This window comes from Rhinoderma darwinii, chromosome 1 (assembly GCF_050947455.1).
Source record: "Rhinoderma darwinii isolate aRhiDar2 chromosome 1, aRhiDar2.hap1, whole genome shotgun sequence".
Taxonomy (NCBI): domain Eukaryota; kingdom Metazoa; phylum Chordata; class Amphibia; order Anura; family Rhinodermatidae; genus Rhinoderma; species Rhinoderma darwinii.
Genome location: NC_134687.1, coordinates 289267823 through 289288741, shown reverse-complemented (window position 1 = coordinate 289288741; position 20919 = coordinate 289267823). Strand labels below are relative to the sequence as shown.

General features: G+C 42.8%; 1 protein-coding gene across 1 annotated transcript in view; it reads left to right on the top strand.

Moving 5' to 3' along the window:
• Window positions 1-20919, top strand: part of LOC142646688 (occludin-like) — a 51845-nt gene that overhangs the window by 13706 nt on the left and 17220 nt on the right. The window contains exons 4-7 of the mRNA XM_075825303.1: window positions 7809-7963; window positions 9802-9969; window positions 10891-11062; window positions 11156-11197. Of these exons, the coding sequence (XP_075681418.1) occupies window positions 7809-7963; window positions 9802-9969; window positions 10891-11062; window positions 11156-11197 (537 nt within the window). The remainder of the gene's footprint in view (window positions 1-7808; window positions 7964-9801; window positions 9970-10890; window positions 11063-11155; window positions 11198-20919) is intronic.

Here is a 20919-nt window from a genome sequence, read left to right as displayed (position 1 = left end):
AGTGATTGGGAGAAGGTGCTGTGGTCAGATGAGACTAAAATTGAGATCTTTGGCATTAGCTCAACTCGCCGTGTTTGGAGGAAGAGAAATGCTGCCTATGACCCAAAGAACACCGTCCCCACTGTCAAGCATGGAGGTGGAAACATTATGTTTTGGGGGTGTTTCTCTGCTAAGGGCACAGGACTACTTCACCGCATCAATGGGAGAATGGATGGAGCCATGTACCGTCAAATCCTGAGTGACAACCTCCTTCCCTCCACCAGGACATTAAAAATGGCTCGTGGCTGGGTCTTCCAGCACGACAATGACCCGAAACATACAGCCAAGGCAACAAAGGAGTGGCTCAAAAAGACGCACATTAAGGTTATGGAGTGGCCTAGCCAGTCTCCAGACCTTAATCCCATCGAAAACTTATGGAGGGAGCTGAAGATCCGAGTTGCCAAGCGACAGCCTCGAAATCTTAATGATTTACAGATGATCTGCAAAGAGGAGTGGGACAAAATTCCATCTAACATGTGTGCAAACCTCATCATCAACTGCAAAAAACGTCTGACTGCTGTGCTTGCCAACAAGGGTTTTGCCACCAAGTATTAAGTCTTGTTTGCCAAAGGGATCAAATACTTATTTCTCTGTGCACAATGCAAATAAATGTATATAATTTTGACTATGTGATTTTCAGTTTTTTTTTAATATAATCTATCTCTCACTGGTAAAATTAACCTAGCCTAAAAATTCTAGACTGATCACGTCTTTGACAGTGGGCAAACTTACAAAATCAGCAAGGGATCAAATACTTATTTCCTTCACTGTATATATATATTTATTTTTTATTTTTTTTGCAGTGTGGGTTCTTTGGGTGATGTATGAAACTGTAGGACTAAAGGAAGCCCATAAACTTTTCATGTCCTGAACTGACCTGCTGCTTATGGTGATCATCGCAGAGTGGGGCCTGATTCCAAGCTTTGCTATGGAGTCCTGTCACAACTTGTTACAACCCTGGCTGCAAAAGCATAATTGGGAGAATGCCCAGTTTCATTAAAGCCTTCAGAACTTCTAGCAGTTTTATGCGTATTCACAATGGAATCATATTACTATGGATGGATAATCAATATATAGGAATAAAGAAAACGTTCTGCCATAAAATGAATAATAACGTATTGTCAATCATATAACACTTTAGAAGTTCAAATGGCCAGTTTTGCAGTAGATAGTGATTTTGTTTCTCCAAAAATGTGCTTTCTAATTCACTGAACTGTTTTAATACATATATTAGGAATTGACCTTAACATTACAGGATGGGCCTGGATATTTGTGATTAATCTTCCTGGTACAGTGGGCACAAACTCTGGAATACAGAGCATCTACCTTTTTTTATGGATACAGCCAGCCTTTAAAGGGGATTTCCAGGACTTTAATATTGATGATGACCTATCCTTAGGATGGATTATCAATATCAGATCGGTGGGGGTCTAACTTCTGGCTTCCCCACCAATCAGCAGTTTGAAGAGGCTGCGGCGCTCCGGTGGCCACTGATGCCTCTTTATTGCTTACCGGCAAAGCCACTACAGAATGTACAGAGCTGTGCCTGGTAAGCAATAAAGAGGCCACAGTGTCAGAGCGCCGCAGCCCCATAAATCAGCTGATCAGTGGGGCTGAGGGGAGTCGGACCCCCTCTGATCTGACATTAATAATCTATCCTAACGGTTTAATATCAATGTCTCGGAAAACCCCTTTAACAATTTATTTTTAATAGATGACTATTAATTAGTCACATATGTATTACCCTATATGTATATAACCCAGACGTAATGTAGACAGTAGAGTGTTGATTCTACAAAATTTAAGCTTAAAGGGGTTTTCCCATCAGAGACATTTATGACATATCCACATGATGTGTCATAAATGTCAGATAGATGCAGGTCCCACCTCTGGGACCCGCAACTATCTCTAGAACGGGGCCCCCTAAACCCCGTTGTAGCTTTTTCTGCTCCCTCTGCTTCCCCGACTTTATGGTCAGGAATTACGAAAACAGCGTAGCTCGCTTTATCTTCTTCACTTTTGGCCGTTTATCTGCTTTTTAGCATGTGCACATGTATGATCAGTGACTACTACTTAGTTTTATTGTCTAATGACAGTCGCATGTGTTATGAAATCCACCTCCTGTCTGCCCCAAGGCTCAGACTACTGTCTTGTTCCTCTCTCGTGTTTTATACTGCAGCCCTGTTTGTTCACATTGGCTGCTATATATATGTACCGTATTTTTCGGACTATAAGACGCACCTGACTATAAGTTGCACACAGGTTTTAGACAACAGAAAATAGAAAAAAAAATGTCATATTTTACTACTTTTACAAAGCAAAAACTATTTGTTCAAAAAAATAATTTGTTCTGTTTCACCACATTCTGAGAGACATATTTTTGTACATACGATTTTGTTATCACTTTTTATTTCATTCCTTTTTTTTTATTTTTACATTGTGCTATTTTTTTACATTCCTGAAAATGTATCTAACTTTTTTTTTTTTACACATTTTATTAGTTCCCCTAGGGTACTTGAACCAGTGATCATTAGATCGCTGGTACAATACACTGCAATACATGGATGAGTTACAGATACAGTTTAACCCGCTGAGCTACGCTGTTTCCGTAGCTCCCATAGTAGTGAATGGCAGTTACAGAAACATGCTACGCTATTTTCGTAACTACTATTCAGTTCTATGGGAGTTACGGAAACAGCGTAGCTGAGCGAGTTACGCTGTTTCCGTAACTCGTCCATGTACGCTGTTTTCGGAGCTACCGAGTTCCGGAAACAGCGTAGCTCGCGGTGCTACGCTGTTAACGTAACTCCCACTCACTTCTATGGGAGTTACAGAAACTGCGTAGCTCAGCGAGCACTCGGCTGTTTCCGTAACTCCCGACCACCTAACCAGGAAGTGGCCAGAGCGAATAAGCTAGAACGGGGTTTAGGTGGCCCCGTTCTAGAGGTGGGACCCGCATCTATCTGACATTCATAGGAAGACCCCTATAAATGCCACGGTCGCTATTGACCATGCCATTTAACTAGTTAAATGGCCAGGAACAGCGCCATCGCTGTTCCTGGCTGTTAGGCCTAATTCACACGAGCGTGTTAAACGTCCGTGGGATGGCCGTTGACACAGCGGTCGTCCCACGGACCTATGTAATTCAATGTGGCCATTCACACAGCCGTTGTTTCAACGGACCGTGTGAAGGGTCCGTGAGAAAATGGGACCTATTATGTCCTATCTTTTCACGCATCACGTATCCCTCCATAGACTCTCATCTATGGGGGATGCGAGACCTCGCGTCCCGCAGGGCTGAGCACGGATGCACCTCGGCTGTGAAAAACTGTCGTTTTTCACGTCCGAGGTGGGCAACGCTCGTGTGAATTAGGCCTTCGAGCAGCATGTCAACTGTAAAACACAGCTGACATCTGCAGTGTATGGAGCGGGCTCAACGCGTGAGCCCGTTCCAATCATCATCCCCTCCCTGCTCCATGATGTGCCGGCACATCATGAGTCGGGAAACGGTTAAGAAGCAGTCAGGGTTCCCGGCGCTGCCGGGTCCCTTGACTGCCGACTAGAAGACGCAGGGACTTTTTAGCAAGATTTATACTTGCTAAAAACTGCGTCTTATATTCCAAAAAATACGTCATATAAGCACAAGCTCACACGAAACTACACGTGCTTGTTTGCATTACAGGAAGGTAGGTTAAAAATTATAAAACAAAAGGCAACTAAACCATCAGTGAGAAAATGAAGATCAGGTTTCTGCCACACCTATAATGAGGTAAATAAATCTCAACAAGGGAGGATCCTAGTGATACAATACAAATAAACAGCATTATGGCTCATGAAATTCTATTGAGCTCGTACTCCGCTACATCGATTTCCGGAAAGAGCCGAACAGAAACGAAGTGGCTAAGCGCTCACACGAGCGCTTTTGCTGCTTCATTTTAGCAATTGGTGGGGGGTCTTAGTGCTCGGACTCCCACCAATCAAAACTTCTGACATGTCACTATGACATGAGAGAAGTTTATTGAACATTTAGTTACCCTTTAATCATATTATGTGTTATTCCCTGCTCAGACATATGTCTAAATGTAAAATTCTGTTAGCAGAGAGCAGTGCATTGTGGGAGCATAGATCTATTTTACAGAGTTATAAGCTCTTTAGTCACATGAATGTACAGTATTAGCAGTGCATATAATCCATATACAGACTCTAGAAGCAGTTTTGCTTTTTACAGTATTTTGGGTGGGGAAGAGAAAGAAAATGACATAGATCAAAATCTGTACAAGATAAGTAAAGTAAAGTATTTACAAATGTATTTACATTTTTACATATATTTGAACTCTTATATCTATTTATTTTTTTGTTTGGATTTTTTGCTAAAACCAGAACTGGATTTAAAGTTTACCATTATATATTTTCTATCTTTATAATTTAGTCCCAGTTTTAGCTTTTTTTAAAAAAAATAAAAAAAAATCCAGGGCAGACAAATCATTCGGGCAATTCTGCACTAGAACATTAAGAGTGCCCACAGTTGTCCACCTAGAAACTTCATCAAATTTATTTATGAAGGTCAGAGATTTGTTTTTTTCTTTACAGAGCTTCAAATCCCCTGCTTCCTGACATGGAGTTAAATTGTAAAATTCTGGGTTCCTGCATCCACCACTAGGGGGAAATTATTGCATACAGATTAATACAGCTCCCATTAAGTTCATAATCCTTATGACCTGGGGGCCCAAACAACTCTCAGTCCAGTCTGGTATATACGGCAACTATGTGAGCTGTGTGGACTCAGCTTATCTTATTAAGTTGCTTCCATACCATGAAAAAATATATATATATTCTATACATATATTCACATACAATGGCATTGCTATAGAAAAATTGCCATACTATTTTTTGTTTTTCAACACTTGTAAATAAGTTCTTCAACTTTTATTAATAGGGTAGCTAAATGAGGTTTCTCTATAAAGGTGTATGGCACAATGTCAGGTGTTATGAGCTCTGTGTAACTGCCAGTCCCTTCCTAAATGCATATTTACTTATTGATAGTATTTATTGATAGTACCAGTTTCTGTCTAGTGACTCATTAACACCATTTTTAATAAGAGCCAGCACAGCATACAAAACTCACACCTTATATCAGGGATCGGGGAAAATAACCTCTTGCTTTCTACCGAACAAAAAAAATCTAATGTAACCTTTTACTTTTGAAATTACATGGAATGTAACAGTATGGAACATAGAATGAACGAATGTCTGCTTTAATGTGCGCCTACAGTTGTCAATCACTGTGTGTGGTCGGTGGAACTGGACTTATAGGCTTTCTCTGTAACGTCCGTGGTCGCTGACCACGAACTCCTTCCATCCAGTCGACGCCCTTCTCTCCAGAGATGTCTGCACATATACGGCCGTCCTGTTCCACAGTGACCACCAGGGTGCGCTCGCGAGCTCAGTCCAGACTCGAGGAGCCAAAGCGCACGCAGGTGGTAGATTGATCTGATTGCTCCCAGAGCACCCTGGGCTATAAGAAGGGCTGTGCCCCTTCCTCCCATGCCTAAGCGTTGTTGTCGTACCCAAAATTTGTCTATGCAAATGGTCTCCTAGTGTCTTCCAGTTCACAGTGTTCCCCGTTCCTTTACCTGTATCCTGTAACCTGTATCCCGTGCTATCCTGGTCAAGTGCCATGCTGAGCTGTAGTCATGCTGTCCTGCTACTCCACGCCTGACGTCTACCTGCTGCCTAGTCCCAGCCGAGCCTGTCTTGCTACTGTCCGAGCTGCCACAGGTACACTATATGAACTATAGACTGTGACCTGTGTCCTGTTGGCCAGCTGCCATACCGTCAAGGTGGTACGGCCCAGTGGGTCCATGAACCCAACGTGAAATTCTCTATGAGTCCTGGCAGCAGCTAAGCAGCTTTTTACATGAAAAAACGGAATCAAATAATAGAAAACTGTATATCTCTGAGCCCAGTATCTACCCCTCTATTTAATGCTAATATTACATGGGGTAGCATTGGAGAACAGACAGATCTGCTTTGAAAAACACCTTGGAAGTCTGAGCTGAATAGGATTTTGCGGCAATTTATTTTTCTCCGATAGTGGCAACGTTCTACTCTGTAAACTGTACAAAAAAATGAGTCATTCAGCCCTAATAATGCTATTGATAACTCAGCTGCTGATATGGCTTATAAAGTGAGTAGATTATAGAGTATAAGTAACTGAATCTCGAAAAATTATATTCTCTGATTTTCTACAAAAAGAAACAGGCTAAGGATATGGATATGCATACTACAGATTCTTAACCATACAACTATTATATCCAAAAAGAAGTAGCAAAATGCTATGTAAATGTTCCTGGAATCTGTTAATCACCCCACTCAGTTTCAACGGCGTGTCCCAGCGAGTGGCCGTGGCCCTGCTGACCGCTGCATTTGTTGTTGGAAATTAGACGTTTCCCCTTCTCTTGGCCTGACTCCTGTCTTTCGCCACGACCCTGTTGCTTCAGGCCGTGGCCCTCCTGTTTACACTGCTAAGGCAACTAGTGCCCGAAGATGACGTCAGGCCTGGCTGGATTGTGTTTCATATCCATTCCTTGCTCCTGTGCTATTTGATCCTGATATTGACCCCTGATTGACTCTGATCCTAACCTCGGTCTTGTTTTAGGCTATCGCTCCTGTCTCATTTACTAGATTGTTTGCCTGGCCACTGTTGCCCTACACCTGGGCTGCAACCCTTGGTTATGTTTCTGACTACGCTTCTGGCCTGTGGCAGGATGACTATGCTTCTCGTCCTCTGGCCTGTCGCATCCGGACAGCTCTCCTGGCTCCATTCCAGACTACACTACTACTGTGCACTGGTGCCATCAATCGGTGACTAGTTTGGGGATCGTAACCTGGGGATCTTCCTGCAGCAAAGTACATACGTCATTGCAGGGTTAAGGGTGAAAACCTAAGGAACCCTTAGACTCTGCACCAAAGTCTAGCTAGCAACAGAACGATTACGGCTTAGAGAATCCACATCTCTGTTATGTGACTGTAAAGAAGTGTATTTATAGGTGTTGTTTTTAAAGCTCTACTGCACTTAGGTCTCAATTAACTTTCCTCATTGCAGTAATTCAGTTAAAACAAAACTAAACATTGAACGACAATAAAAAATTAAACAAAACAAATATAACCAAGTTAGTGCATTATTTAAGTTGAAACAATGCCAAAAAGAAAAAACAGGTTGTTGGTAGCGTTAGCTAGTTGAAAAAAGTTGTATTGCCCTCAGTAAGAGAAACAAAATATCAATCTTGCAGACATAATATCTTTTAGGGTATGCTCACACGTAGCGTAAACACTGCGGAAATTCCAACAGGATTTTTCTGAGCAGAAATTCCGCAGCATTTTCGCAAGAAAAATTGACATGCTGCGGATTGAGAATCTGCAACACAAGTCAATTTCCGCACTCCTTTTCTGCTTATTTTTTACACAGTGTGTGGATGAGATTTGTTGAAATCTCATCCACTTTGCTGCTACTGTAATACGCTGTGGATTTTCCACAATAAAATCGGTTGCGGGAAATCTGCAGCTTTTCCGCCCTGTGTGCACATACCCTTAAAGACTAACAAAAATAAATGATTTTAAGCAGCAAGCTTTCGAGATTACTTAGGTCTCTTTATCAGGCAAGGTATAAAGAGTACATGGTTTCCAAAAGTAAATTTTTTTATTGGTTAATGGTAAGTGGGCCTTCTAAATTGAATATCTTTCTTTTGGATTATACCATCTCTCTACAGGTAAAAAGTGTTCCAGAAGGTCCTCCTGATGATACTGCTACCATGATTTACTCAGAAAAATCACAAAGTCCTCTGAAGGCATTGAGTAATAACAGCATGTACAAACAACCCAGAGAAGAGTTTGAAAAAAGAGCTAACAGTCCTCTAACCAGCAGGTGTGTGTATATAATATGTAAGGAAGGCTTGGATTTCGGCCATTCAACAGTCTTCTGGTTTTAGCACTTCTGAGCTTTTAGAACAAAACTAGACAAATGCCTGTATAAACTAATTATTTATTTCATATTTTACATGGATGTAATGTGTCTGGTCCTAGAAATACTCAGGAAAAAAGTCCATAGGATCGCACTTTTGACCTATAGAACCTCTTTTGCCTTTAGACTTCAGTTATGGCTTCTGGCACTTTAGTACGTAGGTGTGATGTTTTCTTCCTCACACTTATTCCCTGAATAACTTTGGCTCAAATATCTGAGCCACAGGGCAGGTAGTTTCACATAGAAATGAAAGATGCGTAGTTGCACAGGTTGGGACTCAAAATCTAGGCAGAAAGTCTGCAACAGAAGGTCATAGGAAGTGACATGGATGAAGCAGAGGAGTAGGCAACGCAGGCCAGGTCAAAAATAAGTGATCAATGGTGAGGTACTAAAGCACAAGGAACAGGAGCTAGGAGCCCCTCCATCATCCGCAGTAATGAATAACTGTCATCCACCTCTGAGACTCCTTTAACAGTGAAAATTTACTAAGCAAAATGTGCCGGAATTCTATTGCAAAATGCACATGTACGGATGTAGCCATCTTTATCTTGAGTCTGATAACTTGTTGCTGCGTGATATCACACAATAAATGCTATTGAGAGAGTCAAGAAAAAGTATTTTTGATACCGTGTGTTTAATGCGTTAAAAGTCAAGATAAAGATGGCTACATCTGTACATAGCAAATGCCAAATTTATTGTGTGTTTTTAGAGGCTTTTTATGCCTACCTCAACAGTTTGGAAAAGGCCAATCGCCCCCATTTACATTGCGACTAATCCCGACGTACATGATATACATGTCCATAGGGCTCCATTAGCCTGACAGAGGCCAAAAGTGTGTCCTTTTGGTCTCTGTCTGTATTACTTTTTTTTTTTTTTAAAGTATGGAATAGTGTAGTAGACTACACTATTCCATCCTGAGGCATCCCGCAAAAAAAAACACTTTTTTTTTTTTAACATGGGAGCCTATGGTGATGGATGCCACAGGTTTAAGTTAAACGCATATTTCGGTAAGCCCGGGGACTCCAACGCTGGGGAAGCTCCTGTCGTCGCTGTCCATATATGGACAGTGGTGTCAGGAGTTTCCATAGCACCGAAGTATTCAGGCAGAGCACTAGATAATGGTCTGCCTGGGGACTTTGACGCTCGGAAAGTTTCTGAAGTCACTGTCCATATATCATCAGTGACTTCAGGCGTTTCAGTGGGCGACACATACCACTGTATGACGTATACCTCCAATGGAAGGCCAAAATGCGATGTGAAGAAGACCTAAGAGAAGTGGTAAAGTCGGTAACGTTTTTATGCAAAATATTAGCATTCATGCATTCTAGCCATGATCTTATGTAAAAGACAATAAATGTCTCATATGCCTAGTAAGTTGCGCCAAATAAATTGTGCCTTGCTCTCCATTTTAATAAATATTCACCGACTTGTATTTTCATACATCTTTCGACACTATTGATAAATATCCCTATTGTCTTATAAGCATGGGCCATACTTAATCTTACAATTTAAAAGCAAACAAATCTTAAAAGTCTGAAAACGTCCGTTAGCCACTGAGTAAATTATTTTATGTGACATTTACACACAGATAACTGGAACATAGTAATAGATAATTAAAGTGACAGCCTTGGGATCATTCAGAAACTCAGATTTAGTACTTTCCCAATGGTAAAAACGAGTGTTGAAAAAAATCATATTTACTTATCATATCTATAACTGAATGTGATCCTGTATTGTTATAGCCCACCTGTATCAGTTAGAGAGACCCAGGAACAGAACAGGGGAAGGCCTCTAGTCCGCAGAGGTCGACGATGGAGAAGAAATCCAGAGCTGGATGAATCCCAGTATGAAACGGATTACACAACAGCAGTTGAATCTGGAGAAGAAAGAGACCTGGAGGACTGGAAGAGGTAAGTAGATAAATAGGCAATGCAAGAATGACAAATGTGTAGCATAGCATAAAGATATCATTAATGGTAGCCATCTATCTGGATGAAGAAAATGACCAATGAAAAAAAAATAATAAAACCCCACATTAAAGTTAAACATTTCACAGAAGCCTTAGTGAGGATTTATACTTACATCTTCTAGACTTCTAGAGGTTGTCCAGGATTAGAAAAACATGGCTGCTTTCTTCCAGAAACAGCGCCACACCTGTCCATGGGCTGTATTTGGTATTGCAGCTCCATTGAAATTAATGAGGTTGAGCTGCAATACCACACACTACCTGTGAACAGATGTGCCACTGTTTTTGTAAGAAAGCAGTCACCTTATAATCCCGGGCAACACATTTAAATATTTAGCATCTCCATTGATAGTGGAACTTAGACACCTGTGACCGGTTTATTTCAAACATAGTATCATTTGGAAAATGTTGGAATAGCATACATGGATATAGTTTGCAAAATATTGGTGATAGTGTGCATAAGGCATATTTACTGTATATATACATGCACACAGGACCCATCCAAAGGCCTTGAAAAATTAGGAAATAGGACGTGGGGAATGAGGCCATGAGTCATAGAACAAAATGGATATACATAAGTCAGATATTATATTTTCCCTTTTAAGCTTTACCCACCAATTACTTCAGACTGCCAATGGCTGGAAAATAAGCGATTATTGGGAATGGGGCCCCTTCTCCACTATGTTTGTCCCTGTAACCGTTATTCAGCAAAAAGTATATGTAAAGCTGTATACAGCTGGAACTATAATAGAGGCAGTACGTTTGCAGGTAGTGGATCCTCTACAATTGAACCCAGTACTGCTAAGCCCAAATATGTCAGCGAGAAATACATATTACGTCAGATATTGTTTTTTTCCCTTTTTAGCTTGTACCCACCAATTACTTCCGACTCCCAACGCCAGGATTATAAGCGAGAGTTTGATTCTGACCTAAAGCGATACAAGAAAATGTGTGCTGAAATGGATGATATTAATACCCAGCTGCAGCAGCTAAACAAGCAACTAGATGGACTGACCGAAGGCACCACCCAGTACCAGGTACGGTACATTATCCATGCTTAACCCTAACCTCCTCTTCTCAATAACATCCAAACAACAATCTCACTTCTTGTCTCATGTTTATGATTGCAGGGAGTTGCAGAGGAGTACAATAGACTTAAGGATATTAAAAGAGTAAGTGATCCTACACCACTTCATCCAATTAGGCTGTCGAGTTTAATCCAATCTGACTTTATTAGACATTTCTGATTACCGGCTTTTATAAAAGTTTTCATCAACCTGCACTATCTTTTTAAGTTTGTTTCCTTCTGCGTATATTTTGCATGTAAATCATACATTTGTTAGTTTAATATAACAACATATGTATTAGGGTATGTTCACACGGCGGGGGTCCGTAACGGCTGAAATTACGGGGATGTTTCAGCCTGAAAACATCCCCGTAATTTCAGCCGTACCGGCATGTGCAGGCGCTTGAACGCCGCGTCAATTACGGCCGTAATTAGCGCTGCTATTCATTGGAGTCAATGAATAGCGGCTCCAATTACGGCCAAAGAAGTGACAGGTCACTTCTTTGACGCGGGCGTCTAGTTACGCGCCGTCATTTGACAGCGGCGCGTAAATATACGCCTCGTGTGAACAGACAAACGTCTGCCCATTGCTTTCAATGGGCAGATGTTTGTCAGCGCTATTGAGGCGCTATTTTCAGACGTAATTCGGGGCCAAAACGCCCGAATTACGTCCGTAAATAGGCCGTGTGAACATACCCTTAGTCTTAGGCTCTGTTTACACCAAGGTTGGCTAGGGCCTCTTTATCCATAAGGCAAAGGGTTCAACTGCACCGGACCCCCTTGCACCAAACCTCGGAATCCCACACAATCCCTCCCTACCTGCTAAGCCACTCTGGTGGAGGATCTGGGATCTGTGTCAAGCACCATTGGGTGGGAGGGGGGGGGCTTGGTATCTTTGGCAGACACTCTGGCATCAGAGGCCTATTTACTGAATGCGCAGGGCTTTTGAGGCTAAAAGCACTATATGAGGGCATCTTTGACTGGCACACATATGGGGGTGGCATTTGAGGCGGAATTAATATATAGGGGCATCTTTGACTGGCACACATATCGGGGGTGGCATTTGAGGCGGAAGTACTATATATGGGCATCTTTGACTGGCACACATATGGGGGGGTTGGCATTTGAGGCGGAAGTACTATATAGGGGCATCTGACTGGCACACACGGTTATGAAAACATTGGAATTGGGAAAAAAACAAAGGCATTGTCACAGATAGTCTACTGTCTTAGATGTTGCTGCATTTACCACTTAGGGTTATTACTTTCTCTCTAGCGCTATGGAGGCCCACTAATAAAATCTTTACACTGGGCCTACCGTTGTGTTTGGCAACCAAGATAGACAAGTTTAGAGGCGTAGCTAGCAGGGGGGCAGGGGGGGGGTGATGGCCCAGGGCCCACTGAGATTGTGGGGCCCAGGGGAGGGATGGTCGCGGTATGTCCTTGTCTCAACTGTATCTGCATCCTCAAGACACAGATACGGTTGAATCCAATGCTGGAGCAGGGAGCCGTCAGCTCCCTGCTTCAGCATTCACTGTGTAACGCCGGCCGTGAGCAGCTTAGCATAGACAGACGCAATGCAGTGACGTCATCGCGCCTGTCTGCGTCAAGCCACTCATAGCACATACCGGAGGAGCAGAGAGATCTCCTCCACTCATCGTGGGAACAGGGATGGGTGAGTAATTATTATTCATTAGGCCCTATGGGAGCATTATACTGTGTGGGGGCAGCTATGGGGGCAATATACTGTGGGGGCTGCTATGGGGGCATTATACAGTATAGGGGCAGCTATACGGGGGGCATTATACTGTGTTGGGCAGCAATGGGGACATTATGCAGTTTGGGGGGCCACTATGGGGGCATTTTACTGTATGGGGCAGCTATGGTGGCATTATACTGTGGGGGCCGCTATGGTGGCATTATAATGTGTGGGGGCAGCTATTGAGGCATTATGCTGTGTGGGGCAGCTATGTGGGCATTAGACTATGTGGGGGCCACTATGGAGGCATTATACTATATAGGGGTAGCTATTGAGGCATTATACTGTGTGGGGGCATCTATGGGGCAGTGGGGGCAGCTATGGAGCTTAATACTGTGTGGGGGCACTATAGGACCATTATACTGTGTGGGGGCTCTATACTGTGTGGGTGCACGATAGGGGCATTATACTGTGTGTGAGGCACTTTGGGGGCATTATAATGTGTGGAGAAGTACCATAGGGGCATTATACTGTGTATGGCAGCTAAAGGGGCATTTTACTGTGTGGGGCAGCTATGAGGGCATTATACTGTGTGGGGGCAGCTATAGGGGCATTATCCTGTGTGGGGGCAGCTACAGGGGTATTATACTGTGTGGGGAGGCACTATATAGTGAATGGAAGTGACGTAAACAGCATAGCTTGCTATGCTGCGCTGTTTCTGTAACACCCATTCACTTCTATGAATGTTTACAGAAACAGAGTAACACAGCAAACGACACTGATTACGTAAGTCTGACCCCGCCAGATGCACCTCTGCAGTAGTAAACATGTGTTGGGTGGGCCACAGGGTTGGGGCCCACGCAGATGTGTTTTGCCCCTCCCCCCCTGGTGCTTAATCCCTAGCTCTTACTCTGGGTAAGTTACACTCCCCTTAGAACTGCAGTTCTCAGGGGTAAATCCTCACAGGCCTTTATAGTGAGAATGTGCTTACTATGGGAATTGTGTCCCCTGCAAGAAAAAAAATAAACAGACAGACATATTCTACTGTTTTTGGTCACAGTCCAGTATTTGGAAATATCAAAAAAGAAGTACCGCCGGGTGAAATATTAGGGGTGCACTGCACAAAACTACCAGTCAAGACTAGTCCCCTACCACTTTCAAGCCATAAGATTTGGTTAAGGCTTTAACTTCTGATTTTCCAATGTATGTAATTTTTTGCACTTTGGGTGGGATACCTTAATATTTCGAACAACAGATACAATATCTAAAATGTTTGGCCAGCATTAGGCTGAGATTACACACATACTTTTTGCAGTAAAACAGTTGCAGTCCAAAGAAATATATAAAAAAAAATAACATGGGGTGAAAATCAGCTATGCCCAAGTCACACACACGTCATATCACAGTCTTACAACAACAACTACTATTGCTATTGAAGTTATCTTGTTCAACTGATAGGAGTTGTAGTGGGACAAAAGTCGGTTTGTAGCCCAAGCCTTAGGCAGGTTTGTAGCTAGGGGGGCGCAGGCGGGGCATGTGCCCAGGGCGCAAATCTGAGGTAGGGAAGGGGGGGCCGCAGAGCAGCCGTATCAAACAGGTGATCGCTGCTGACAGGTGCCCCGTATGCCATGCAGCTACAGCAGCGATCAGTGTTATGTGGAGGCAGGAGGTCTTGCGGCGGGGTTCAGACTGGGGTCGGTGCCAGCCCGGGAGTGGACCAGTCCAGTCACCTGACCTCACGTCAGTGACATGCGGTCAGGTGACTGGACTGGTCCAGTCATGGGCCGGCACCGACCCCAGACAGAACGCAGCCGCAAGGCCTCCTGCCTCCTCCTAATGGTGAGCCACGTCAGGCAGAGCGGAGAGTAGTAGCGGTAAGCTACCGCTCTCCGCACTGGTGGCAGTCTGCCACTCAGTACAAGGGGGAGGGCGGTTCAGTGGCACTAAGCACAAGGGAGAGGGGGTTCAGTGGCACTAAGTACAAGGGTGAGGGGGTTGTGTGGCACTAAGTACAAGGGGGAGTTGGGTTGTGTGCTATTAAGTACAAGGAGGAGGGGGGGGTTGTGTGGCACTAAGTACAAGGAGGAGGGGGGTTGTATGGCACTAAGTACAAGGGGATGGGTGTTGTGTGGCACTATGTACAAGGGGAGCGGGGTTGTGTGGCACTAAGTACAAGGGGCGGTAGGGCACTAAGTACAAGGGAGGGCAATATCTACAATAGGGGGCTGTGTGTGGCGCTATCTACAGGGGGCTGTGTGTGGCGCTATCTACAGGAGGGCTGTGTCTGGCGCTATCTACAGGAGGGCTGTGTGTGGCGCTATCTACAGGAGGGCTGTGTGTGGTGCTATCTAAGGGGGCTGTGTGTGGCGCAATCTACAGGGGGGCTGTGTGTGTGTTTCTATCTACAGGGGGCTGTGTGTGGTGCTATCTACAGGGGGGCTGTGTGTGGCGCTATCTACAAGGGGTGTGTGTGGCACTATCTACAGGGGGCTGTGTCTGGCGCTAAATACAGGCGGGGCTGTTTGTGAAGCTATCTACGAAGGGTGAGGGTGGTACTATCTACAGGGGGCTGTGTGTGGAGCTATCTACAGGGGTCTGTGTGTGGAGCTATTTACAAGGGTCTGCATGGCGTTATATACAAGAGAGGGGCTGTGTGTGGCGCTATCTACAAGGGGGCTGTTTGGCACTATGAACAAGGGGAGCCGGGTTGTGTGGCACTAAGTACAAGGGGCGGTGTGGCACCAAGTACAAGGGAGGGCTGTGCGCAATATCTAAAAGGGGGGGCTATGTGTGGCACTATCTACAGGGAGGCTGTGTGTGGCGCTATCTACAGGGGGCTGTGTGTGGCGCTATCTACAGGGGAGCTGTATGTGGCGCTATCTACAAGGGGTGTGTGTGGCACTATCTACAGGGGGGCTGTGTGTGGCGCTATCTACAAGGGGTGTGTGTGTGTGTGTGTGAAGCTATCTACAAAGGGTGTGTGTGGCACTATCTACAGGGGGGCTGTATGTGGAGCTATTTACAAGGGGCTGTGTGGCGTTTTACACAAGAGAAGGGCTGTGTGTGGCGCTATCTACAAGGGGGCTGTGTGTTGTCGCTTTCATTTTTTTTTTTTTTACTTATTGTTATGTTAAACTCCCTTATAGAACTATATTGCTTGTAAAACGTAGAAATGGTTTTATGCTTGAGTTACATTAAAAAAATTGTGAAAAAAAAAAACTTACACCTTATTGATTGGTAGAGAAAGCAAACATGTCGAGGGGGAAGGAAATGTCGGGAAAGAAGTTGGGGGGGACACCAATCTGAATCTTTGCCCCAAGTGCTGGAGAACCTCGCTACGCCTCTGCCTTAGGGGACACTAAAACTGATAATATGTAACACCTTGTTGTGAAAAAGCCAAATGCAACAACAAAACAAAACAAAACTAGAATATTAGAGTATTAGAATATTTTTGGCTACAAAATAGTTACTTTTAAGGCATCTTCTATTCATCCAGCATAATGTAAACCTCCTGAGTCCTGATGTCTGGATGTATAGATATATCTATCTATATATATATATATATATATATATATATATATATATATATATGTATATATATATAGATATATATATATATATACAGTGAAGGAAATAAGTATTTGATCCCTTGCTGATTTTGTAAGTTTGCCCACTGTCAAAGTCATGAACAGTCTAGAATTTTTAGGCTAGGTTAATTTTACCAGTGAGAGATAGATTATATATTAAAAAAAAAGAAAATCACATTGTCAAAATTATATATATTTATTTGCATTGTGCACAGAGAAATAAGTATTTGATCCCTTTGGCAAACAAGACTTAATACTTGGTGGCAAAACCCTTGTTGGCAAGCACAGCAGTCAGACGTTTTTTGTAGTTGATGATGAGGTTTGCACACATGTTAGATGGAATTTTGGCCCACTCCTCTTTGCAGATCACCTGTAAATCATTACGATTTTGAGGCTGTCGCTTGGCAACTCGGATCTTCAGCTCCCTCCATAAGTTTTCGATGAGATTTTGCATGGAGCCCCAGATCGATGTCGATTGACAGTCATTTTGTATGTCTTCCATTTTCTTACTATTGCACCAACAGTTGTCTCCTTCTCACCCAGCGTCTTACTTTTGGTTTTGTAGCCCATTCCAGCCTTGTGCAGGTCTATGATCTTGTCCCTGACATCCTTAGAAAGCTCTTTGGTCTTTCCCATGTTGTAGAGGTTAGAGTCAGACTGATTAATTGAGTCTGTGGACAGGAGTCTTTTATACAGGTGGAAGACAGGAGTCTTTAATGCAGGCACCAAGTTGATTTGGAGCGTGTAACTGGTCTGGAGGAGGCTGAACTCTTAATGGTTGGTAGGGGATCAAATACTTATTTCTCTGTGCACAATGCAAATAAATATATATAATTTTGACAATGTGATTTTTTTTTTTTTTTTTATATAATCTATCTCTCACTGGTAAAATTAACCTAGCCTAAAAATTCTAGACTGTTCATGTCTTTGACAGTGGCCAAACTTAAAAAATCAGCAAGGCATCAAATACTTATTTCCTTCACTGTATATAGATATACAGTGAAGGAAATAAGTATTTGATCCCTTGCTGCTTTTGTAAGTTTGACCACTGTCAAAGTCATGAACAGTCTAGAATTTTTAGGCTAGGTTACTTTTACCAGTGAGAGATAGATTATATTTTAAATAAAAACAGAAAATCACATAGTCAAAATTATATATATTTATTTGCATTGTGCACAGAGAAATAAGTATTTGATCCCCTACCAACCATTAAGAGTTCAGCCTCCTCCAGACCAGTTACACGCTCCAAATCAACTTGGTGCCTGCATTAAAGAGAGCTGTCTTAAATGGTCACCTGTATAAAAGACTCCTGTCCACAGACTCAATTAATCAGTCTGACTCTAACCTCTACAACATGGGCAAGACCAAAGAGCTTTCTAAGGATGTAAGGGACAAGATCATAGACCTGCACAAGGCTGGAATGGGCTACAAAAGCATAAGTAAGACGCTGGGTGAGAAGGAGACAACTGTTGGTGCAATAGTAAGAAAATGGAAGACATACAAAATGACTGTCAATCGACATCGATCTGGGGCTCCATGCAAAATCTCACTTCGTGTGGTATCCTTGATCCTGAGGAAGGTGAGAGCTCAGCCGAAAAGTACACGGGGGGAACTTGTTAATGATCTCAAGGCAGCTGGGACCACAGTCACCAAGAAAACCATTGGTAACACATTACGCCGTAATGGATTAAAATCCTGCAGTGCCCGCAAGGTCCCCCTGCTCAAGAAGGCACATGTACAGGCCCGTCTGAAGTTTGCAAATGAACATCTGGATGATTCTGAGAGTGATTGGGAGAAGGTGCTGTGGTCAGATGAGACTAAAATTGAGCTCTTTGGCATTAACTCAACTCGCAGTGTTTGGAGGAAGAGAAATGCTGCCTATGACCCAAAGAACACCGTCCCCACTGTCAAGCATGGAGTTGGAAACATTATGTTTTGGGGGTGTTTCTCTGCTAAGGGCACAGGACTACTTCACCGCATCAATGGGAGAATGAATGGAGCCATGTACCGTCAAATCCTGAGTGACAACCTCCTTCCCTCCACCAGGACATTAAAAATGGCTCGTGGCTGGGTCTTCCAGCACGACAATGACCCGAAACATACAGCCAAGGCAACAAAGGAGTGGCTCAAAAAGAAGCACATTAAGGTCATGGAGTGGCCTAGCCAGTCTCCAGACCTTAATCCCATCGAAAACTTATGGAGGGAGCTGAAGATCCGAGTTGCCAAGCGACAGACTCGAAATCTTAATGATTTGCAGATGATCTGCAAAGAGGAGTGGGCCAAAATTCCATCTAACATGTGTGCAAACCTCATCATCAACTACAAAAAACGTCTGACCGCTGTGCTTGCCAACAAGGGTTTTGCCACCAAGTATCAAGTCTTGTTTGCCAAAGGGATCAAATACTTATTTATCTGTGCACAATGCAAATAAATATATATAATTTTGACTATGTGATTTTCTGTTTTTTTTTTAGATAATCTATCTCTCACTGGTAAAATTAACCTAGCCTAAAAATTCTAGACTGTTCATGTCTTTGACAGCGGGCAGACTTACAAAATCAGCAAGGGATCAAATACTTATTTCCTTCACTGTATATATATAGATATATCTATATATATATATATATATATATATATATATATATATATATATATATATATAGATCTATCTATATAGATATATCTATATCTATAGATATATCTATATCTATAGATATATCTATATATATATATATATATATATATATATTACCAAAAATATTTAAATGAAGCATCACTCATGTAGTAAAGTGGTGGATGCAAAGCAACTACAGCTTAATCCACAGCTCAAGATACCATACAAGAAAAGAAAGATTGCAGCACTCCAGCAAGTTCCAGTAAAAAATCTGTGGTTTTATTTGCCCATGTTTAGAGCGAAGCAACGTTCCATTTCCACCATGGAACTTTTTTCAAGCAAAGTGATACATGTCAACCAAGTATTGAAGACATGTGAACTAGTTACATCATTAATAATAATTAAAACATAAAAGTGACACAGTGCATACAATCATAGGAGTACGTATAGATCATAGATATGATCAAATTATAAAGTGCATAGTAATCAGGGACGTAGCTAAAGGCTCATGAGCCCCGACGCAAAGATTCTTCTTGCCCCCCCCCCAACTTCTCATGGCCGATGGCCTGCAGCTTTCAGCTGCATCGCTGGGTCTCCTAAGTGATCCAACAATGCAGCACTAGCAACCAGTGACGTCACTAAGGACTTGAAACGTCAGGGGAAACAGCCCCGATACATACACCCCCCCAAAAAATGTGTGTGCGTGTATGTATATGTGTATATAGGAGACAGCATATCTATAGCACTACGACCCTATACCTATGGTTAGGATTAGATACAGTGGCTCAGCAGACAGTATCACACATGATAGGATTAGATACAGTGGCTCAGCAGACAGTCTTACACATGATATTATAGGGACCAGCTCTCTGACATTGCAACTCCAGCGCTGGAACCTGGAAAGGCAAGAATAATAATTGTTTTGCTTTTTTATGTGTTCCTAATTATTTTTCTGTGTTTGTGTTTTTTTACAAGTTCGGTTGTTGGACTACTTCGATGACGGCATTTTTTTTGTATTCTCAATAAAATGGATAACAAGGGTTGTGTGTGGGATTTTTATTTCAATAAAATATTTTTTCCTATGTCTTTGTATTTTTCTAAACTTTATTACTACCACCTTAGTAATGGCCGCTGGCTGATTGACAACGTCCATTACTAAGGTGGGGCTTAATGTTAGACATGAAGAGGCTAACACTAACCCCTATTATTACCCTGGTACCTACCAACATCAGGGGTACTGGGAAGAGCCGGGTACGATCTAGTACCCGACCAACTGTAGTGATGTTTGGGTAGTGTCGCGGCCGCAGGCTGGTATTATCAGGCTGGGAAAGCCAAAAAACAGTGGCCCTTCCCTCCCTAGGCTGTTGCTGCTGTGTTGTATCTGGCTGGTTATCAAAATGGGGGAACCCCACATCGTTCTTTCCAATTATTTATTTATTAAAACAAAAATTACATGGGGTCCCCCCTCATTTTTGATAACCAGCCAGATACAACACAGCAGCAGCCTAGCGTTACCAGGGTGGGAAGGGCCACTGTTTGGCCTTTTCCAGCCTAATAATACCAGCCTACGCCCGCCCCTGTGCCCGGCAATCACTACAGATGGTGGGGTACTGGATCATACCCGGCTCTTCCTGGCATTCCTGGTGGCGGTGGGTACCGCGGTAATAATGGGGGTTAGTGTTAGCCTCTAGACCGACTAACACTAAGCCCCGCCTTAGTAATGGATGCTGTCAATAAGCCAGCAGCTATTAATAAGGCGGTAGTAATAAAGTTTAAAAAAAATACAAAGACAGAAAAAACTGGTTTATTGAAATAAAAAACCCCCACACAACCCTCATTAACCATTTTATTGATAATAAAAAAAAGCCGTCATCGAAGTAGTCCTCGAATCTGACGTAGTCTAATGACCGAACCTTTAAAAAAACACAA